The sequence below is a fragment of the Protomyctophum bolini genome (genome assembly GCF_963924005.1).
Source record: "Protomyctophum bolini genome assembly, chromosome: 17".
Taxonomy (NCBI): Eukaryota; Metazoa; Chordata; class Actinopteri; order Myctophiformes; family Myctophidae; genus Protomyctophum; species Protomyctophum bolini.
In genome coordinates, this window is record NC_137878.1 from 26,317,315 (window position 1) to 26,340,137 (window position 22,823).

At 42.9% G+C, this 22,823-nt stretch overlaps 1 protein-coding gene across 1 annotated transcript; it reads left to right on the forward strand.

Annotated features, from left to right (window-relative positions):
- Positions 1 to 1,871: 1,871 nt before the first annotated feature.
- On the forward strand, positions 1,872 to 22,823 carry LOC308331685 (uncharacterized protein; the record flags this gene model as incomplete). Its single annotated transcript, XM_080787176.1, has 11 exons — positions 1,872 to 1,926; positions 7,806 to 7,877; positions 13,112 to 13,251; positions 13,941 to 14,063; positions 19,725 to 20,805; positions 20,913 to 21,034; positions 21,114 to 21,212; positions 21,388 to 21,448; positions 21,741 to 21,875; positions 22,175 to 22,523; positions 22,607 to 22,823. The coding sequence occupies 11 exons, from the start codon at positions 1,872 to 1,874 to the stop codon at positions 22,821 to 22,823; spliced, it is 2,454 nt and encodes an 817-aa protein (XP_080643302.1).

Genomic DNA, 22,823 nt, shown 5'->3' on the forward strand with positions numbered 1-22,823 from the left:
TCTATTGTCACTGCATCCGTTTCTCCTTCTAGCAATCTCATCTAGTTAAAATAAATTCAATTCACAAAATACGTCAAACAGTTTGAGTTACAGTTTACAAGACAATAAGATTACGAGTGAGGAAATATTGAGTTCTTAGATGTAAATGGTAAACGGTATATTCCAGCACTGTTTTAGATTGAATTATTGATGCCTGGTGTACTGTGTGTGTGTGTGTGCAGTTCCACATTCTGGGATTGTCTGTATATTTATGTAAATTTGGTTAATGAAAAAACAAGCGAATAGAAATCAAATTGTAGATCTTGAGATCCACGTGGCTCCAGTGTGGATTCTCTGAGAGATTCGCTCCAGACACGACACACAGACGCACTCAGACAGACAGACCCTCGAATAGCCTTTTGCAGACTAGAGCCATGCCGTGAAAAGCCTTCATTTACCTAAACATAGCAGGACACTGGCCTTGATCAGAGTGACATCATAATCTAAAGAAATTGATGTTCCAATCTAAAATAGAAAAACATTAGAGTTACACTTTGTAACTTTCATATCCTGCCTCAGATTTGAACCTGGGACTCCTTCATTAAGTGCTAACATTTTTACCACTGTGCTAATAGAGCCTTCCCCGGCGGACACAATCAGTCCGTGTTTAACCCGACACAGGATCTAACTCTAAAATGTCTCTATAGGGCCGGCTGGCATAAACTTCTGGGCTAGGCTGCTAATCCAGTCTGACAGCTGGTCGTGCGTTCAAATCCCGTTCCCTGCGATTCACGACCTTTGAGCTGTGTGTGCCCCCATCTCTCTCCACATTCCCTGCCAGCTTACACACGATCAAAAAATATCTTTAAAATGTTTCAATAGAAGAGCAGGCCACCCCAATTGTATAAATCAGGGTCTGCAACCTTTTTATTTAGTTATGTTTTTTATAACCTAATAACGTTTAAGATATTATTTTGAGATTTTTGCCTTTATGAATAGATTACAGTAGTTTTTACAGGAAAGGGGGAGAGAGATAGGGGTAAGACGCAGCAAGGGTTGTCGGGATCGGGACTCGAACCCACGACACAATGTCAGGCTGGATTATCAGCCTAGGTGCCTGGACCGCTTGGCCGGCCCAGGCCTTAATCTTTTAACTTCTTTTGAAATATACACATTACACATACACACCCACACACACACACACGCACGCACGCACACACACACACACACACACACACACACACACACACACACACACACACACACACAGTTGATTGATTGGTGCATCTTTAATGAAGCATAAGAAAGTGACTGTGTATAATTAAATCTGATGAGAGTGTGAATAGTACATCATTAAGTATCTTGACAACATGAATATTAAATGAGTGAGTGTGAACAGTACATTTAGGATGACTGTAGATTGTAGAAAATCCTCATTCCTGCCTTGTCCTAGGTGGGTGGGGCTTAGGCCTAATGAGGCACACCTGGTCTGATTGGAGCAGGTATTTTAAAGCCTGGCCAGTGTGTCCTTTGTTTGTGGAAGCATGCGGGTGTGTTTGTAGTGTTGTTCCTCCAACTACACTTGGATGCACTATTTAAGTAAGTGTTTGGTCTTATTGCTGTTTTCCTTATTCAATGGTGAATGGGTATGGTCTTATTGCTGTTTTCCTAATTCAATGGTGAATGGGTATTCTGATTTCTAAGATGTATTAGAGCATTTCTTTTTGATTGTTTTTGGGTTATTTTGCCTTATGGTTTAATAGTATTCTGTGGTAGTGTCAGCCAAGTTAAACGAGGACAATGTTGCAAATGTTTATTAACTTACCAATGCCAATGTGATGTTGACGTATACCAGCAAACGGAGAACCTTTTACACTGTCCTTAGAGCCGAAATGCTTGACTATTGGATATGGATGAGGTTGACCAGCATGATGGAGAGGAACCCAGGTGAGGAGCACAGCACAGGACTGTTAGAATTATCAGGCAGCCTCTCACCTTCCCCCTTCAACCCAAAATAACCCTTCCATGTACATAAAACAGACTCCCCCACTTGTGATAGATTACCAATACCATACCAATACCAACTGAGGAAGTGCATTTAGAGAGCTAGGCTCCTAGTTTCATGCAAATCAGGTTTATTGTAGCGGTGCCCCTGGCCTGCACGGCTGCACCCCTCCTCCTCCGGCACCCACTCCACTCCAGTGTCCAGGTGGATATTCTGACCCTTTGACCACAAATGGGGCAGCAGAATGCCTCCCTTCACCAGACCTGTTTCAAGATGTGACTACCACTTTCTGACTCCCAGCTCACTGTGGTTATGTCTAACTTAACCTCACAATACTATATGCCTAACCTCAAACCCATGCCCACCAAAATGCAAAACACCAGGAGAAGAGGGAGCCCAGTAAAGTATAACTCGTTCATCCAAGGTTAACTTGTGTATTAATTAAATGCATCTAATGTACTGTAATGTATTATATCTAAGGCCGGGGTGGCTGTATAGAAACTCTTCTTCCTACCCAGTCCGGGAACTACCCATAGATCCGAAGTCCCGTTAGTCCGAACATGCACTGCTCCCGTGCTTGCGGTTAGGTTTAGGTTTGCTCCCGTGCTTGCGGTTAGGGTTAGAGATAGGGATAGTACATACCGGTAGGGCTGAACTTAATGGACCAGGTCTTGGTTGGGCTAGTGTTTACTGTTTACTTGATTAGAAGCATGCTGTGTTTGTAGTACAGTTTTCTCCTTCTCCACATTTGGAGTTGGATTGCGTTATTTGTAAGTTATGGATTTGTGTGGAGTGCTGCATATAGCATATTTCTTCTCTCAATATGATTTGGCAATGTAAATGTAGTAGTTTGGAAAGATGAGTGGTGATCATTGCTCATCTGAGGATGACCTAGAGAGAGAGGGCACTCTTCCAGTCACTCCTACAGTACAGTCCTTCACGTACTACATAATAATTAATCATACTATTGTTCCATATACTGTTGAGTGCATAGCATACTATCTGTGGACAATGACATACTAAACAAACTATCTTTACACCTGGGGGAAAAACTGAATCCATTCTCTTTGGTTCTAATAGTAATCTCAGCAAGGCAAATGGCTTCTTGTTTAGAGTGGGTGACAATGTTATCACACGTAAAGATGAAATTTCCTACCTAGGTTCCATCCTTGAGGCTAATCTTTCCGGAGATAAAATGGCCACCAACGTAATAAAAATAAGTCAACCAAAGAACAAGATTCCTTTACAGGATCTCCTCACTGGTCAACCAAAACGGCAGGAGCCCTCGTACAATGTTTCTTTGACTATGCATGCACCTCCTGGTACCACGGCACCTCAAAGGCCCTTAAAACTAGGCTCCAGACTTCCCAAAACAAACTGGTCAGGCTCCTACTTGGCCTTACCCCCCCGACCCACCTCACTCCTGCCCACTTTGACAGGCTGGAATGGCTTAGGGTCGACGACAGAGTACAGCATCTTGCACTGGGTCTGGTCCACAAGATTCGATACACCACCAAGATACATATGTAGTATGTACCTGTCTAGATACTTCCTTAATGTTAAAGTCCACAACACCGAGGGAGTGCAACAAACCATGTACGTACAACCCAGATTCGGCACAAACACGGGACTAAATTATTTTCGCTCCTATGCCACCAAAATGTGGAACGCCCTAACAACAGTCATTAAGACATGCAAATCCCTTGACTCCTTCAAAACCGCTCTCAAAGGGCACCTACGGACGGCTGCAATTCGAAACTGCCCCCCCCCGTAAAATCTGAATCCCCCCACCACCCCCCCCCCTTTCCCCCTCACTGTATATGTTTATTTCCCCTTTTTACCTCCTTTATGATGAATTCCTGTTCTTTGACTATATAGAAGTGTCTATTTGTACGTCTCTAAATGTTTGGATGAATTGGACATGGTGGACCCTCTTGTAAACAAGTGTAATGCTTAATTGGGTCGTCCACTCCACTCACAGTTAACAGTCTTTGTATTGAGTTTGTGCTTGAAATGTACTGTAATTCTGCAAACTGTTATATTTTATATTAAATATTTATTTTGATCAATCAATCACATGGTATAGATCTCCATGAGATGTTAGGCAAGTACCCCATCTGGTGGCCAGCAGCCACTCCCACATACCACCCACCTCAGGCCCATCTACACACACCTGTTCCCAGTCCCTTCATCAGGCCTGCAGTCCCTCCCTGTACCTTTACTTCCTCACCTGGCTGTTTCCACCTTCCCTCATCAGCTCTTTGCCATACGACTGCATTCTTTCCACTCACAGATTGACAAGAAGTTAAGATGTGATTTTTCCCATCACAGGTTGTGTTCTGTTTTGTCAAACAAACCTTAAGTTTCTGGCTGAATGAGAAACTTCCTCTTCTCAAAGGATGTGAAATGATGTTCAGTTAATTTTGAGTACTTTTGGACAACGAAATAGTACGTTTTAGAACAAGGCACACTCTCAAAGGCACAAGTTGTCAAGTCCATTTGACATAAGGTGTCCAAGATGCCGAAAAGAAGGACTGGGAGAAGCATTATGCTTATCGAGCCCTATCCCTGGCTCAGTTTGCATAAATACATTATATTGTCAGTGTTTAGTAGCACACTTAATATAATAAACATGGTGTTTTTTTTGCACACATGCATACAGCATACCCTCCCATACATGTGACCTACTCACTCAAGTCATGTGGGAGTCTAGAAGTCAAGTCAATCTTAAACATGATGTGTATAAAGTATGAGCATCACAACGACATAATAACAAGGCTATTCAGAGCTGGATCCAAAGGTCAGGGGTGCTAAAAAAATACCCAGATATATGGAGGTAAACAATTAGGAACAGGCAAAGGAGGCAATTATGTGTTCCCTGATGGCTCATTTTAAGACGGTCAAAGGGATTATTTTGCAGTAGTCGTAGTTCTCTCCTCACGAATGGCTAAATATTTAGTTTTTCTGTCCTTTTCTGGCCGACCCCTGCACCTTCTCCATACTGGTTGCTGATGGCAAAATCGGGTCACTCTGTCTGCAATAATAAGCCCTATGTCATATCTGGTAAATGGGTTCTATATAGCATGGTTGTTGAAGATGTTTTGCATGTGCACACATGGTGTCTGGTTCAGGATCTGACTGTGTAATTTACCTAGTCCCCCTTGTAGCCTTTGCTGAAATTAAGTTGGAGGTCCAGGCAGTTGTCGCTCATCCAAGAATTTTAATGGTCAAGACGGTGAGATGCAGCCAACAGGCCTTCCGCTCAGGCAGCTCCTGCCTAGTTCTTTCTGTTCCGTCCCTTCCATCTCACTATCGGTGACATCTTTTATATAACATGGACTTGTGGGTGTGTTCATGGTCACCTCAAAGGCGTGTGTGTGTGTGTGTGTGTGTGTCCAAATTGATTTAATCAATGTTGACACCTCACCCTGACTTCTGAAGTGAAAACTCCAGGTGGTCATCTGAAACAACAGGAAAGAGTTTAAATGCATTGTAAACAGAGCAAAGATAAGATTAGGATTTAAGAAATTCAGATGCCTGATGTCAATTCCTACTTCCTAGACTAGTGTCTGCCTATGTCATTTTGGAGGATAAAGTTAAAACGTGTGTGGGTGGGTGGTCCGGCCTAATCCCATTACAAATGATCAATGTTTTGAGAATCCATTAAGAGCCGTTCTCTTCTGCAGGTGTGTAGACTGTGCACGTTCATACTCGGTGTTGCTTCTTGCTGTGGCGTCAAGGAGGGGCCCTGGGGCGTTCTCAGGCCCCCCCAGGGTGCCATAGATTCGGGATTCAGCCCTGTTTATTATTGGGCACATTTGAACATCTGATGATGGGAACCCTAGTGCAATTTCCATTGCACTAGGGTTCCATTTCATAGCATCGATCTACTGTGGCAGTCTGGAAGTACAGTGTATACTGTACTTCCAGACTCTCCTCTATAGGAGAACAAAGGGCAATGTCCCTGACTAGTAGGATTTATTGTCCCAGTATCTTACATAAATTAATGTTTTACTAAACTTTATCACTCTGCGGTGAGGTTAGGTGCTTTTTGAGTGTTCTGTCCGAGCATGAAAACAGATTGGTTGGTTTTCACCATTTCTCAACCGTTTCGGACGCGGGGTGGCTCGCTGGAAACGGCCTGGCCGCATTCCTGGGGGTCTGGATGTTCCAGGGACCCCCGGAAAACCCCACATGGTAACTCTGTCATTTCTCAACCGTTTCGGACATGGGGTGGCTCGTCGGAAACAGCCCGGCCCCCTGGCTGCATTCCTGGGGCTCTGGATGATCCAGGGACCCCCACACGGTAACTCTGTTATTTCTCGACCATTTCGGACGTGGGGCGGTTCGCCGCAACTGGGCCAGCCCCCTGAGCACGTTCCTGGTGGTCTGGATGTTCCAGAGACCCCCCAGGGATGCCCAGGGACCCCCCGGGACCCCCACATGGTAACTGTAATTTCTCGAATGTTTCGGACGCTTGGCGGCTTGCCGGAACTGGACCGGCACCCTGGCCACGGCGACAACTACGGTGCCCTGGGGTATCTGGAGCACCCCTGAAGAAAAGAGGAAGTTATAGGAACACAGAATAGCATGACTGAGGTTTCGTCACACCTTTACGGGGGTGGTAAAATGTGCATTTATATGGGGTGGTGGGGGTGTTCTCAGAACAGGTATTCAAATGCTAATATAGTGGCTTTTGTTTTAAATTACAATTACACTACAATAATATAAATTCATTAATTCTTTACTGTTGATCATTGAGTGAATCATAAAATGATTGTTAACTGAAATCATACCACTGTTTATTAGCAAACTATACTAAAGGGGCACCCTGACAGTTATAAGAATAATTAATGTAACCCTATGTGTCCTGACATAAATGGCTAGTTTAGGGTACCGTAAGTAATATAATGTTCTGACTTGACGTTGAGTCAGCACTGGCAGCCTTCAAAGCTTGAACAATTTTCACAGCAGCCATTGCCATTCTGTCAATCCCTTAGTAAATGAGATGTAAACTATAGAATTGTGTTCTCATATAACTTTGTGTTGGACATTACATACTTTACATATCTCTTTCATCATGCATCTTTCCTGTGCACGTCAACATGCTGTTATCTCAAATCTGCTGGGCCAGCCAGAAGGTTTTTCCCCAATACCTTTAGAAAGCCTGGCTGGTTTCTATTGGTTAAGACGGGTTATACTCTGTCCTCTGGTCCGGTCTAGAGCCCGCCTACTATATCCGGTATTTTGCGAACACGAACTAATTTCTCTGCAGACACCACGCAGCGTTTCCGCATCGGACGCATCGGACCGGATCAGCGAACAGCAAAGCGAACTGATCCCAGGCGAGCTGCCTGCGGCCAGTGTTGCCATGTCTTGCTGTCTGCAATGTTCTAAGAGATTTTTGGGCTCGTTTTTCCTGTAAAGTTGCTTCCAAATTAGTTTGTTTCACAATGTGGCTCGGGCGTTGTTTCTAAAGTGTAATGCTTATTTGGGCTTGCTTCGACATTTTGTTTTCATTCTTATTTAAACCAGTGGTTCTTAAACATCGCAAGGATTGATTGATTGAAATATTTAACAAGGAAGGACCCCATCCCCAAAATTTATCTGCAGAGTGGACCCCATCTGAACATCATTTTATGCCAGGATTTTTACAAGATTTGGTTTAGGATTTTACAAGATTTGGGTTAATAACGCGTTGTGGTAGTACTAGGTTGTGCTTGTTTTTGTAGACCTGGTTTCCCTGGTAAACCTAAACTTGGCAACGCTGCGACTTGTGTGACACATGTTTCAGTGTGATTATTCCGTCTCTGTCACTCAGAAGCGTCCCAGACTTCGCTCCCCACTAATATCACGGCAGCAACAACAACTTTAGATGAAAGCGTCTTCAGTGGTAAGCAGCGCAACGTATAGTCTAGTCAGTCACTTTGCACTTATTGATAATGGCTTTTTAACTCTTAACTTGACTCTTTTATCGTTCATAAATGTGCGTGTAAGCGAATCATATAAAGGCTTAGTTTAGATAGAAGATCGAGTTTCGTTTTGGAATCAAGAGGTAAACAAACAACTACCGGTATAGCTAACGTTATCCAACGCATGCAACGCAACTCATTTTAGACTGTATAAATAAGGATGATATTGAGCCATTTAATTGTAATCTGCCAATTAATGGGGATTTAATTGTTTCTACCACCTGCCAGGCTGCACAAAAGGATGAGATATTGTTGGTATTGCCTTAATGGATTGTGACGTCCAACCTGGTGCCTGCATTTTGGACATGGTCATGATGAACGATTATAGAAACAAAAAACATGTAATGCCCCCAACTGAAACGTCTTTAATACAATGCGCATTTCATTTCAGCATAGCTCATGCTGCAGCTCAAGTGGTTACTGGTTAGTGATTGTAAAAGTATTTTACAAACGAGATTTCCTTTTAGGCGTTGATAATGATGTGATGCATATGGGCACTGCTGACTGTTCATGTTTAATGTCAGTTTATGTCACTTTCAGATGAATAGAGTGTCTAATTGTTACAAAATATGCATGCATACACCATGGTGCATTAATGTCTGTTGTGGTTTCTGGTTTGTGAAACCACCATGTATGTCATATTAAGACCTTTGGTTTGTGAAACCACCATGTATGTCATATTAAGACCTTTACATAAATTAAACACTTGAATTGTGTTTTTGGCATTGAAACTTGCTGTCTTGTGTGTATGTGTGTTTCACAAATTGCACAGTGAAGGCAGATATGACGAATATCTTAAATATACGAAGACATCACACATTTACTAATTTACTTTAAATGGCTGATCTACTAGCATACAAAGTAACCTCGCCCACCAGGCTTTCCACCACCTCGGAGGAAAGCCTGGTCTCTGTTTCATTTCGGTATCCGCTCGGATGTTCATGTTGTAGTATTGTTTTGTAGTCGACAGGCAGGAACGACAAACACGAACTTCCTTTTCCCTCAAACCGTAAGAATAACAATAAAAGCTCTCGTAGCCTGCAGCTTTTATTGAGAAATCGGTTTGAGGGAAAAGGAAGTTCGGGTTTGTTGTTCCTGCCTGTCGAATACGAAACAATACTACAACATGACGTAACGATATCATCATCCGCTCCCACCCGAATCATATACCGAAATGAAATGGTCACAAAGGGATCTACACTTGTAGATCAGCTATTTCCGCACTTTTTGAATGTTTTAAAAAATGGTTATGAAAAAATAATTGTGACAGGCAATGGTGACGGGCAATAGGTTTATCACATTAAGGTTTGACCTCCCGTTAGTTCGACCGGATTAAGGTTGGTGAGGGATGTGTTAAAACGACTGGTTTAAGGTTGTTGAGGGATGTGTTAAAACGACTGGATTAGGTTGGTGAGGGATGCGTTAAAACAACGGTAACAACTGAATTAAGGTTAGTGAGGGATGCGTTAAAACGACCAGATTAAGGTTTGTGAGGGATGCGTTAAAACGACCGGATTAAGGTTGGTGAGGGATGTGTTAAAACGACCGGATTAAGGTTGGTGAGGGATGTGTTAAAACGACCGGATTAAGGTTGGTGAGGGATGCGTTAAAATGACCGGATTAAGGTTGGTGAGGGATGCGTTGAAATGACCGGATTAAGGTTGGTGAGGGATGCGTTAAAACGACCGGATTAAGGTTGGTGAGGGATGTGTTAAAACGACTGGATTAAGGTTGGTGAGGGATGCGTTGCTCCCCTGCTTGAGGTTATGTTTAGGTTAGAGATGGGGTTAGTAATGGTCGATCTAACGGTATGTGAATTTACTATCATTATCTTATCTACCATTCAATAACCGTGGTTCTGAAACTTTATCATTTCAAGGATCAACCATAAGTGTACAAATTTCAAATCAACTTTATATGTATAGCATATTTAAAAACGACTCATCGTACCAAAGTGCTTCACAGGTCAGAGAAAACGATACAATACAGTGCAATACAATACACCAGTGTAAAATAAAGCAATAAAATCAATGCATAGTTATGGTACAGAGAAGAAAAACATTAAGAGCAGTTTAAAAGCAACAAACATATCCTATATATTAAAGTGCAAGAGCATCAGGGAGACTGAAAGGCTTGTGAATATAGAAATGTTTTGAGTCTTGACTTAAAGCTCTCAACGGAGGGGGCAGACCTGACGGCAAGGGGGATGCTATTCCATAATGTAGGAGCTGTGACAGCAAAGGCACGGTCGCCCCTGAGCCGCCTCTTTGTCGCTGATTCCATTAGTACACTTTCAGAGTTGCAGACCTGTAAGGGTCCATTTGGAACCCCCTATAGGAATCGTTAAAGGGAACCATTGAGGAAGAAACTCGCTTTTCCACTATTCATAATAACATTAACATCTCTCCTAAGCCTGTTTTTATTTTCCTCTACTTCCTGTAACCTGTCGGATCAGGTGTTTGAACCTCTCCATTATGTTCTGTGTGTGTGTGTGTGTGTGTGTGTGTGTGTGTGTATGTGTTGTTGGCAGCTTTAAGGAAAGAGCTTGTTGCTGAACCAAAAGACTACACTTGGAATGGACTCCAGCCAAATGCCCCGGCCCACACAGCAGAGACCCAGGCTCCAACTGCAGACACCCATCCCCGCATTGAGCCACCGGCCGCCCTACCGGTTCAGATGGATCCCGCAGTTGGAAACGCAGCCCTATGGCAGTACCTCAACAGCTCTGAAAGAAGAGAGCCAGTCATTGGTCAGCATACATACTATATATATATATTTTTTTTTAAAGGCTCTCTATGTCACGAAATTTGTCTTGGAGACAGTGATGTATATGGAACTACAATTCACATTAATATAGCTTAAATAACTGTTCTAAGTTGTCTCTCAACAAATGAGAGACAGGCATGTCTGGACTCTGGACAGGATGCATGAACAGGGGTCCCTGTATGCTAAGTGGATCTGGCCTGTTGATAGCAGCTGATTGATAGCAAACACCTACTCAGTCACAGCTGCATACAAATTCACAGAAGGAAAAGAAAAACAACATGAAAAAACTGAGATATTGCACACATTCCCTTGATAAAGTGCAACTAGTAAAAAATGCATCTAGTCAGTTACGGTTACTGCCATTCGGCAATCTCTGAGCATTTTGATTGACAGGGGAACAAATGATGGATGGATGGATGGACAAATGAGTGTTTAAATCTATTATACACACACCGTGGAGTTCTATATCACATGGTCTCAGTGAAAACGTTCTGAAAACGCACACGATGGGGCGCACTGATATGAGCATTAAAGCTACTAGGCTTAGTAAGCTAGCAGGTTAGGCTAGTTGTTTGGATGAATTTCTATCCGATATCTTAGTTACAATGAAATTGAGTTGATGTGTTATTTGTTTTTAGCGTAACTGTTAATCTCAATAATATAATAATAATAATCGCAATATCACACTCGAGCCCCACTCCCATAGTGTCCTCCTGGTAACCAAGCCCCAAAAGAGTGGAAATTGGCACAACCAAAACGCATATCTACTGTTGTGTTGTCGACTTCCTCCTTCTGCTCTCTGAGTCTGAATGAAATGAATGGGATTCTGCCTTGTCCCCCAGGCAGAATGCAGGCCTACGCCCCCGGGACACCCAGGCGCTAAATGGTGATTCTCATAATTTCAATAAATAAACATAAACTAATTTACATGACAATGCTGCTAAAACTAAGATTTCAGGGGTTTTATGAACAGATTTAAAGACATTTTCACCAAATGCTCGTGTCCAAATCGAAAGAAATGCGGAAGTACAGTAGAGCGTTCTTCCGTGTGCTTCAATCAAAACGCCACTGAGCAACTTCCATTGAAATTATTAACTGGGGGTGGGGCTGTCGCTCCTGGTCCGCTCTCTAGTTTATATATTACTCTATGGCGAGGGTATACCGACCGACATACAGTTTACAGTACATACAAGACAGTCATACAGTAAGATCAATTTCATTGGTTTTTTGCATTCCCGATGTTGACATCATCGAAATAATATTATGCTAATCATAAAGTCAAATTACCCCCTTTTTTTGGATGTCACAAGGTCTTGGAATGCTTATGTTTGCGAGATGTTCTAGTCAGCAAAGTATATTATGACGCAATATTGTGTGGGATCCCTTAAAAAGATGTGGCACAAATTACTGATTTGAGGTCATTATCTTATGTCCATCATGCATCGTTGGATGGATGTGATCAGTCTGTCTTGTACGCAAGTCTGAGTGACTCTTATGCAAGCTGTGAACTGATTATTGTTATTATTGTATTATGCATTATATATCTATAAATAAGGCTTTACTCTGCTCAAGACATCTTCATGGGTAAATGGTGCTCAGTGCTCGGGTGGGGCAGTGGTAAAGTTGCCGTCAACCGTGGAGTCTACGGGTCTGAATCCACCACGGTGTGTCTGGCGGGGAGCAGGAGCATAATATTTGCCACTGCACATATACTCCTACGGGCTGGGGCAGGGAGTGTTGAGGAGTAGGACGAAGGCTCTGCGTCCAGTGGGAGGAATTTAGCACTTTGGAAAACCTTTGAGAAACTTATTGCAACGTGTCCGTTCACACACACATGCTTTATTGTGCGCACTGTGTTGCATGCGACTTGTTCTTTGCAAAACCAGGATGTCTGGTCACGCAATATAAAATGCATCTCGGGTGTAGATGTTACCGTAACTGCAATTTAGTAAGAACACATTCATTGTATGGTTGAAACGATTGAAATGATGAATTAATTTAATATTTTAGTAAATGGATAATCCGTTTGGTAATTTGTCATGTACATATGCCGGTTGTGACTTTTCATGGTCTTCCACTTAAGTGGTCCGCCACCTGATTTGGTCTGTACGGTATGTGAATGCCATCCACAAACTTATACCGATCACAGCAAAGCTCACGTAATGGCTAAGCTGATGCTTCTAAGGCCAATGACAGCTTGCCTCACCCCGCTAAAGCTCACCATGGCAGAGTAGCACACCTTTCCTCCTCTTTCACACAAACTGCAGCTTGCCACGACGTCATTAGAGCCTGTCTTGTTTTGGTTCAGATGGCGTGTGATGAGGATTCACTGTCATCATCTGACTTTCTGAGGTGTTCACTATGTGACTGTTCTGTAACACTGGTCCAGGTCTGAGCATGATGACAGAGTACCGGTGGATGGACAACCACGTCCGCAATTGTTTCTGTTGTCACTGCTGTATGGATTACATCCTCAGTGCCAATTACATGCGTCATCTCATATCTGCTAATCACCGCTACAACTACATCGTGAGTATAAATTTACGCTTTGTCGTACAACGGTATCACGATCTACAAACTTTAACTCGCAATGCTTTTTGTTTTGTCCTACAACCAGTCAATCCAAATCCTGATCCATTTGCGAAAATCCGTTTGAAAGACGCAGGCTCTGGTGTTGAGCGTAGTTGTATTACATAGGAATGCATCATGTGGTGTTTTTCCCCGGGCTCTCAAGGCCTATTCAGACCTCAGTTTTAGGTGAAGAGGTGACCTCTTCACCAAAGAGGTAACTTCTTCACGTCCATGGCCAACAATTCCTCAAACTCTATCTGCCTCTATTCCTTTTCTGTTCCTTTCCTATTCTTTCTCTCTGTCTGCCGCTGCTCTGTTTCGCGAGTTTGTTGTTTGTACTTCGGGAGCTTGCAAAATCAAGGTGGCTGCCCACCCAACTTCTCCTGACCGTTTTGGTGATTAATAAAAACGGGGAGAAGAGCTGGGATAGCGTTTGTTTGCTCTTCACCGACGCTCAGTGACGTCTTGTGTTACTACAGTTGTGCGCTTTCTGCATAAAGGGGGAACCAGCTGGCAGCACAAATGTTGCTCTTTCAGCCGGAAACTCTGCTTGCATGTTGCAAGTGTGTTTGAACAAGAAAAATAAATTATATATTTTATGGTTATGACTGATAACAGAACAGTGACTCTATACGTTTAATTTGCAGAAAATGGTGTATCCTCATTTGGTCCATGATTGGCCAGATAGAGTGCATCCCAATGGGCGTCCGAGAGAGCTGCGAGTCCTGGCCCAGCAGGTGGAGAGTGAGGAAGGATGGGGAACATTGAGGGTAATATTCTTTCCTCATGGTTTAACCACTTTTATGACAATTAAAACAAAATTGTGAAAATGGCAAATATACAAGCTCAGTGTGTTGCATCGTGCTTGATTTATTGAATAAGTTATTACCAGTTTTCAAAAAAAGTACAGGGGTACAGTTTACAATAATGCATGGGATAACACAAGGGGCACATTGTTCAAATAAAATTAAGGCACACAAGCAATATGACAAGGACATTTTACCCTGAGGGGACAATTCCAAATAGAGTTTTGCTTTATTCGGTTGAGTGAGTCTACTTGTGAATTTGTCATGCCATCATTGCCAAATGGATCGCCATGTTTCAACCTCATTTTGCAACAATGTGATGTGTATGTGCCTTCAGTTCAGTACAGTGGTCGCCGGTCTGTCTGGGGACAGCAAGGGAGTGGGCGTCACTTGCAAGTGTAGCTTGCAGTGTCCGATCACAGAAGGCTCTGTGACCTCACTAGGACAGCTGCTGTTCAAGGTTACAGGGACTCGCAATAACTCACAAGGCAGATGATTTTTTAACATATATTATTTCATATTAATTTATTTTTAATATCGCATCATAGGTTTAAATATAGCATCGAAATGCCAGTCATCTCTTTGTATTGGCACCAAAGGCTTCAATTGTCCGAGCTGCTCCAGTGTGTTCTCTTCTACAGTAGAATATGTGATGACAGACCTGCCCAGTATTGGTTCACTCCTGTCAACCATTCATGTAGGGTTTTAGTCAGTGGTAAGCAACAGGTGGCCCGTGGGCCAGAATTGCGCCACCAGCGATAAGTGTTTTGTGAAGAATTTTCATTATCTGATAGGTCCTACCTGAAGAATGTTTGTTATACTTTTATCCATGGTGAAAGTGAATCAAAGTTTATTTATATAGCACATTGACCGAAGACAAACCAAAGTGCTGAACAAGAACATGTAAAAGTAAGTGACATAAAGTAGCAAACCAAGCAAGTGAATGATGGGCAGGTATTTCACATGCCACAAACGATAGTTTCTCTCTGTATCTAAGAACATACCTTGAGCATGACTGTTTGTCTCATGATCCAATTTTGTCTTTGTCAACGTTTTAATGAACTAAACATCCTAAGCGCAACATTTCAAGGCTGTGGTCTGGCTACACAAATGTATTACAATTTATTACAAAGCATCTACACTTGGAACATTTAATTACACACACAGTTCAGTCAGGATACAGTTATACCACAGACAAATCTCAGAGAAAACCAGCACTCACGGAACTCTCGATTTTACTTTTAATTAGTTGGTTACTTGGCATGGTGCAGAGCTGTACAACGTAAGTTGTTTTTACATTGTTACCTATTTAAGGTATGTAGCTCTACCTGTCTTCCCATCAAATTAATAACAAGCCTGTTGGTAGTGATTTTTCACATTATAGTGTTCATTACAACTTGCTTTATAATTATTTTTTTTGTCATTCTAATTCCAGTTGTGTGTGTGCAGCACCACCGTATTTGCCTAAATGTCAGTTGGCTGTGAAGTCATGGTATGTCTACACGGAACAGAGGAAGTTGTCTCGGCTAGGAAGACTATAAATGTGACACTTCCTTCCGGTGTCTGTAGCACGCAACTTTGATGAAGGCTTGAGGGCCGAAATGTGTTTCTGCTCTGCATCCTACCATGCCAACTATTCAATGAATTAAAATGGCCGGAACACAAGAGTTCTGTGAGTGCTGGTTTTCTCTTTTTAGAGATTTTTATGTAAAGTTACTTACCCAACTGCGCACCTGGTAAAAATGCTTAGAGTTGGAGTCGTGTGAGCTACCTTGATGTACAGTTATACCAGGCATAGATATTTAAAAAAAATGGAAGCCTCTTTGGCCACTGCAGTTCATTGGAGCGACCTGTCTCCAATTAAGGCAGGAAGTCAAGCGAAAATGGCAAACCAGAAGACTATCTGGCCTAGGTCATTTTATGACCTGCGGAGATAAGCAAATGCCCAAACTTCAGTGGACCCCCTCCTGGGTAACTTCAGTGGACCCCCTCCTGGCTTTATCTGTCCGGACAATGTCCCTCTGTCCCATGCAAGTTTCCCTTATCAGTCAGACGGCAAACTCTGATAGCAGCATCCTTCCACTGGAACTCCTAGACTCTCTGCCCTGTGCATTTTTTTTATTTCCATGAGCTGTACGACATAATCGTCAAGATTAAAACAAAAAGGTTTTAAATACTTCACTTTATGTACAATGAATTTGAGAATATATGAAAGTTTCACTTTTTGAATTATTACGGAAGAAAATTTACTTTTACACAATATTCTAATTCATTGAGATTGACCTGTATGTCAGAACCAATCTCCAGATGGGCCCGCCCAAACTTATTAGTGCAGCCTCACCCGGCAGCCGGTGAAAACTAGAGCCATTTGTGGATAATATAGTGATACGTTTTCCTCTTTTTTATATATATATATATACTATTTACCCAGGGCAATAGCCTAGTGTTGTAGGCTACTTCTCTTATTACTACTACTGACAATAAACAAATAAAAGCCTGTCTATGAGAGCCACACACGCCCAGTCTAGTGTGAGAGAAAACAAGAAAATCAACAAAAGAGTGCCTACTTTGGCAGCCCTTGTGCATGCAAATTCCTCTTAGTAGCAAACCACAGCATGCAAGCTGCCTTTGTTTGCAATGGTCCCACATTAGTACGTCTGCAAAACCGTTCACACCTATCAGCCCAACACAGTCACTCAAAGGCAATACTTAATATTCCACACGCAGAAAGTCAGTTTAAGGTTTTATGTTGAAAATTAAATGCACTTTAATAAAAACTTTGGGATTAATAAGTGACAACTTTTACAATACCATTATTATTAAATTACCATTATCCAAATTAATTCCTTATTATAATGTTTTTACATTTTGGGAAAAAATGGCTCTTTTGTAATGTAATTGCGATGTATTGTAATTGCAATTGTAATGTTCTCAGAGCCTGCTGAAAATAGCTGATCTACAGTTTGTTCCTGTCCGAGACCAGCAGTGCTGAGTCATCTGCGAACAGGAACAAATTGCAGTCACAAGCTGATGTCATACCTGAGTACCCTGGAGGTGCAGAAACCAGGTCACAAATGTATTCAGGTGCAAGGCCATTTTGGGCTTTAAAAACAAACAGTAGAATTTTACATTTTATTCTGTGTTTTACTGGTAACCAGTGCAGTTGGGCCAGAACCGGGGTTATGTGCTCGCGCATTCTGGTCCCTGTCAAAAGTCTTGCAGCTTAGTTTTGGACCATCTGTAGGCGGGACAGAGTGGATTGAGTCAGGCCATGATACAGGGAATTACAATAGTCCAGTCGAGAGGTGATAAAAGCGTGGATCACGGTTTCCAGGTCATGGTATGCTAAAATAGGTTTCAATTTTGTTATTGTTAACTGATAAAAACTGCTACTCACTACACTGGATACTAAAATATAAGCTGGAGTCAAAGTGAACACCCAGGTTCTTTACTGTGTTCGCAGAAAGGGGGCCTAGGGAACTTTTGAGGTCATTTACGGATTTCTGCAGGGCCAAATATGATGACTTCAGTTTTATTTTGGTTTAATTGAAGATAATTTGTAGCCATCCATCCTTTGATGTCATTGAGGCAGTTAAAAATGTTGTTCAGAGAAGATGTGTCAAGATACTTTTCAACCTGTTCATAGACTCTTTTTTCCATCACTTTCGAGATGGAGCTAAGAAGAGAAATGTGGCGGTAGTTGCCGGGGTCTAATTCGCTCCCTTTCTCTTGTGCAGGAGGGTTACTTTGGCCAGTTTGAAATCTTGGGAGACCTGTCCCTGTTTGATGGAGAGGTTTATTATGTGGGTGATGATTGGAGCTATAGAGATGGCTGAGTCTCTGAGAAATTTGGAGGGAATATTGTCATGGCCAGTGGCCTTGTGGGGTTGAAGGGCACAGTCTTTTAACCATTGTTACCATTGTCAGTTTAAAATCATCATTACAAACACCTAGGTTTTTGTAGAAGTCTTTGATGTGCTCTACACCAAAACTTTATTATTTTTGTGACCACAGGTCACAGTTACTATGAAAACCAGCAGGAAGCTGTCACGTACTAACTGCTGTCATGCACTTCCTGTTATCAGCTTCCTGTTAATGTTTCCACACACACACACACACACACACACACACACACACACACACACACACACACACAGTAATTAGTGTTAAGCCAGTTCAGTTGTGGTAGATCGGCTCAATTGACGTCCAGCACACTCTGTTACTCTCTTGCCTGTTAACACTGTTAACATGCTTGCCTGTAACGGGCAAACTCAGGTGGTGAAAGAGGACACTAGGGAAGACATGCGCGTTGTTCATGTCTCTCACCTAAAAGCCTGTTACCCAGCAGCTAAGGAACTGGAGGATATGCAAAGACGCAAGGTGCTGGAGATCTTTGCGGAGGAAAGTGATGATGATGATGAGGACTTCTTGGGATTCCCCAACAGTCAGGACTCGCACCTAACACCCTGTAAACCAACAGCTAAGGAACTGGAGGATACGCAAAGACGCAAAGTGCTGGAGATCTTTATGGAGGAAACGGATGATGAGGACTTCTTGGGATTCCCCAACAGCCAGGACTCGCACCTAACGCCCTGTCAACCGTACCCAAGCATGTTCGGTTTGCTACCGGATCGGGTCCCACCCCTACTCGTCCAGCAGTCTGCCGTCAACGAGGCGGGTGCGTGCACTCGACCTCTCGTGTTCGGGCGTCTTACTGGTTATATTGTAATATATGTTAATAATTCATAACTTGGAATGTTAATATTGAAATATTATGTCCTGTCTGTATAATTCCTTCCGTTTATTATAGTGTTCCAATTTTGTCTGCTCATTTCTTATATATATATATATATATATATATATATATATATATATATATATATATATATATATATATATATATATATATATTAACAGTTGTTGTAACAAAGGAATACCACTTTACCTTAACTAACTTAATACTAGGGATGGGTATAGTTTCTGCTTATTGATTCCGGTTCGTAACGGTTCCCTATTTCGGCTATTTAAATTAACTTAAAGAGGTCAAATGTTTAACAAAAAGCTTAAATTGTTTTTGAACCGATAAGGAGAACCGAAATTGAATTATTTGAAGGGGTACCCAAGCATGTTCAGTTCGATACCTGCTTGGTTCCGAGGTTCGGGACCCACCCCTACTTAATACTGATCAGAACTAAGATGTTATAAAAAGCTCTAATGTGGAGGTCCACATTCAAGCCGTCTCTTTAGCATCCCCGTACTGTATAATACACTACGGGCCTGCTCACCAAAATATTGCTCTGTGTTCCATAGTTGACATCATGCATATGATTATTAAAGATGCCCTAATAAACATACAGACTTAAACGATGGATTTAATAATGTCTCAGTTATTCAAACTACTCCTTTTTTTTTTTTTTTTTTAATGCTTCACTGTATTAATATTTACTGTATGACATGGCCCATGTCTCTTACTGCCCAGTAGAATAGTGTATCACCAATGTTTTACCATTTATGTAATTTACTCTTTAATATTGCTTACATAAGATGTAACGATAAAAATCTTGAATCTTCTACGATGGATTCTTAAAGTCTCTAACAGTGTTGCTATTGTGTGCTATTTTAAAGGTGACGGAGATGAAGTCCTCCACAATCCAGTCCAAGAAAGCTACTGCCAAATCCCCTTTGAAAGCAGACGACGAGATGTTGTTCTACAAAACTACGGATGATTTTCTTAAAACGAAAGTGGCTGAACAGTCCAAATCTACTGGCGCCATGTCACGCCTGAGTCTGACGAACTCCAGTGTGACTCCAACCATGTTAAAATCCACCGCTACCATCCCCAAACCTACTATGCCTACTAAACCAAGTGCAACTCCAGCTCAGGAAGCTCTCTGGGAAATTCTGGAAGCTCCCTTCGTAACTGGAGCTGCTTCTAAAGATACGAGGGCTTCAGGTAAACAAGACACCATCTCCAGTGCAACATCTGCCAGCTCCAAATCTACTGGAGCCATGCCACACCTGACCCAGACGACCTCCAAATGGTTGGAGTTGCAACGAATGCTTGCAACTCCAACCATTTCAGTAACTACTGCCACCTCCAAACCCACTGCACACATCCCCATTCTAACTCCACCCATGTTCAAATACACTGCAACCATCTCCACTACATCTACGACCACCTCTAAACCAAGTACCACAGTCTGCCATTCCGCCACAGTCATGCCCAAGCCTACAGCAACCTTCTCTAATACAATCCCAGGCATCCCCAAACCCTCGTCATCGACAACCACCTCAACCTTCTCTGAAACTATCTGGGACGCTCTCTGGGAAAGCTTTGAGGCTACCCTCGACGCTACGAGCGCTTCACATAAAGCTGTCGCCACCGGTCCGACAGGCACAGGAGCCTGTGATGCTGTAGGTTCCCCCAAAAACAAAGTCACCTCCAACACTACCAAAACCCCTTGGAAAATGTCAACAAAAGCCAAACCCCACACGACCTTGACTACCTGTCAGACTACTAAAGCTGGCTCCAAGACTGGCCGTATACAGACGGCCAGTCATGATGCGACACAGAAGAGATACACACCGTACATACTTCCGTCACTGGCCACAGCTGTGTCTCCCGCATCTGCCTATGAGAGCAGCCCCGTACAAACATCAGAATCCACCAGGCGATTCGATTCCAAAACGACTGGACCTACAGTGGGTCAGTATTGGTTTTAGAAATTGTCACCTGGTAATTCTGTTGTTACTTGCCTTGCTGTTCCACTAATCTGAACACTATGTGCTGCTCTCTTGTGGACCTTTTTGCAGGTTTGAACTTCCTGGTTCGTGTCGTTTATGACAAAAGGCTTGCAATCTACTGCCAACTGTGCAAGATTAAGTTAGAAAGAAAGGACCACAGGTTCGGCTTCCGACACCGATCAAACTACGTGGTGAGTCTACTGACTATGTACTGTACAGTTTAGGGAACGGGTTGGTTTTCTACATGTTAACTGTATGTTCTGAATTTAGAGTTTCAAGCGTCCAGAGTTACCCTCGGATATCTCAGAAACGGAGCTCCAGGCGATTGTCGTTGACTTGGCTAAGAAAGAAACGGGCACCAGGACACAGGTAACTCATATCGGGTTTTTCAAACTTTTCTCTATTTGTATTGGGTTTTGGGCAGTGGCGTAATGGCGATTAGATTTTTTTTCTCTGTACCACGGTCACACACACGACCGAGTCCACAACTCCAGCCAGTATGAAGAGACATACGTGTTGATGATTGCCTTGTCTCTTTGTATAGACGGTGAGGATGAATAGTGAAAGAGAGTACGAAGAGCTGACTAAAGCAGAAGTTCCAGAAGGTAAAACCCCTGCCATTTGAATTGTACTCTGAACTGTACACTCTTTCCGAGTGTACAGCATGCTACCAGTTAAAGGTGGTGCAACTGACAAACAAAACAAGTTAAAGCTCTATTCTTGAATAGCAATCATTCCTATTGTCGGTAGCAGGGATCTTAATAATTTTAGTTTCAGTTGACACAATTAGTCGTTTTTAGTTTTTAGTCTTACTGTGACAGTGTTTATCACAGAGCTGTTTTTTTCTTTTTTTCTAATTGCACACGATTGTGGAATATGTGGTGTTTCTCCTTTTAGCCCTGGCTAAAATAGAAGCCCTCCTGAGACTGCAGAGATGGCTGGATTTATCTTCTGCAATTAAACCTCAACCAGAGAGCCTGAAACACCAGGACATATCAACTGGTTTACATGAACCTTCACATCACCCTGAGGGTAAATGTACCAACCATCCTCACTGTTTCACCTTCACATCACATTGATGGTAAATGTATCAGCCATCCTCACAGTTATATATAACTTTTTTTTTACATATCAAAAAAATATATAATCTGAATTCTGTCTTGCACAGACTTATACTGGATTCAAAGCTAATACATAAGATAGGATGCCTTTGTTAGTTTTAAGCTCATACTATCCTGTTTTCAGTTCCTCGTCTACATCCGTTTCTGACCATCGTCGTTTATTTGCATTCATACACCCACAATCACTTACACCCTTCGCTCCATCCTTAGGTAATGGAACAAATCAAAGCCCACTGGCCACTGGCTCACAGTCTTCACCAATGCACACCTCACCCACTGACACCCAGCCAGAAACCAGGACCAGGACCCAGTCAGTGGCTTCTCGTGACCCCAGGACACAGCCAGTGACTTCTCGTGACCCCAGGAATGCCAGAACATATCCAGCAGCTCCTCTAGACACCACGATACAGCCAGCGGCCCCTCTGCTCCCCAGGACACATCCAGTAACTTCTCTGGACGCCAGGACACAACTAGTGGCCACTCTCGACATGAGGACACAGGCAGGGAGTCCTCAGGACTCTAGGACACATCCAGTGGGTCCTCCAGAAGCCAGGATGTGGTCAGTGGCCCATCTGGACTCGAAGCCACGGCCTGTGGCTCCTTGGGACGCCAAAACACAGCCAGCGGCTACTCTGGCCACAGTCTCCAGGCCACAGTCACAGGCTCCTCCGGACCGCAAGACACAGCCTGGGGCTCCTCTGCTCCCCAGGACACAGCCAGTACCTCCGCCAGACACTACGACACGACGAGTGGCTACTCTGGACCGCAGGACACACCAAGGGGCTCCTCTGCACGCCAACACACACCAAGGGGCTCCTCTGCTCCCCAGGACACAGCCTGGGGCTCCTCTGGACTCTAA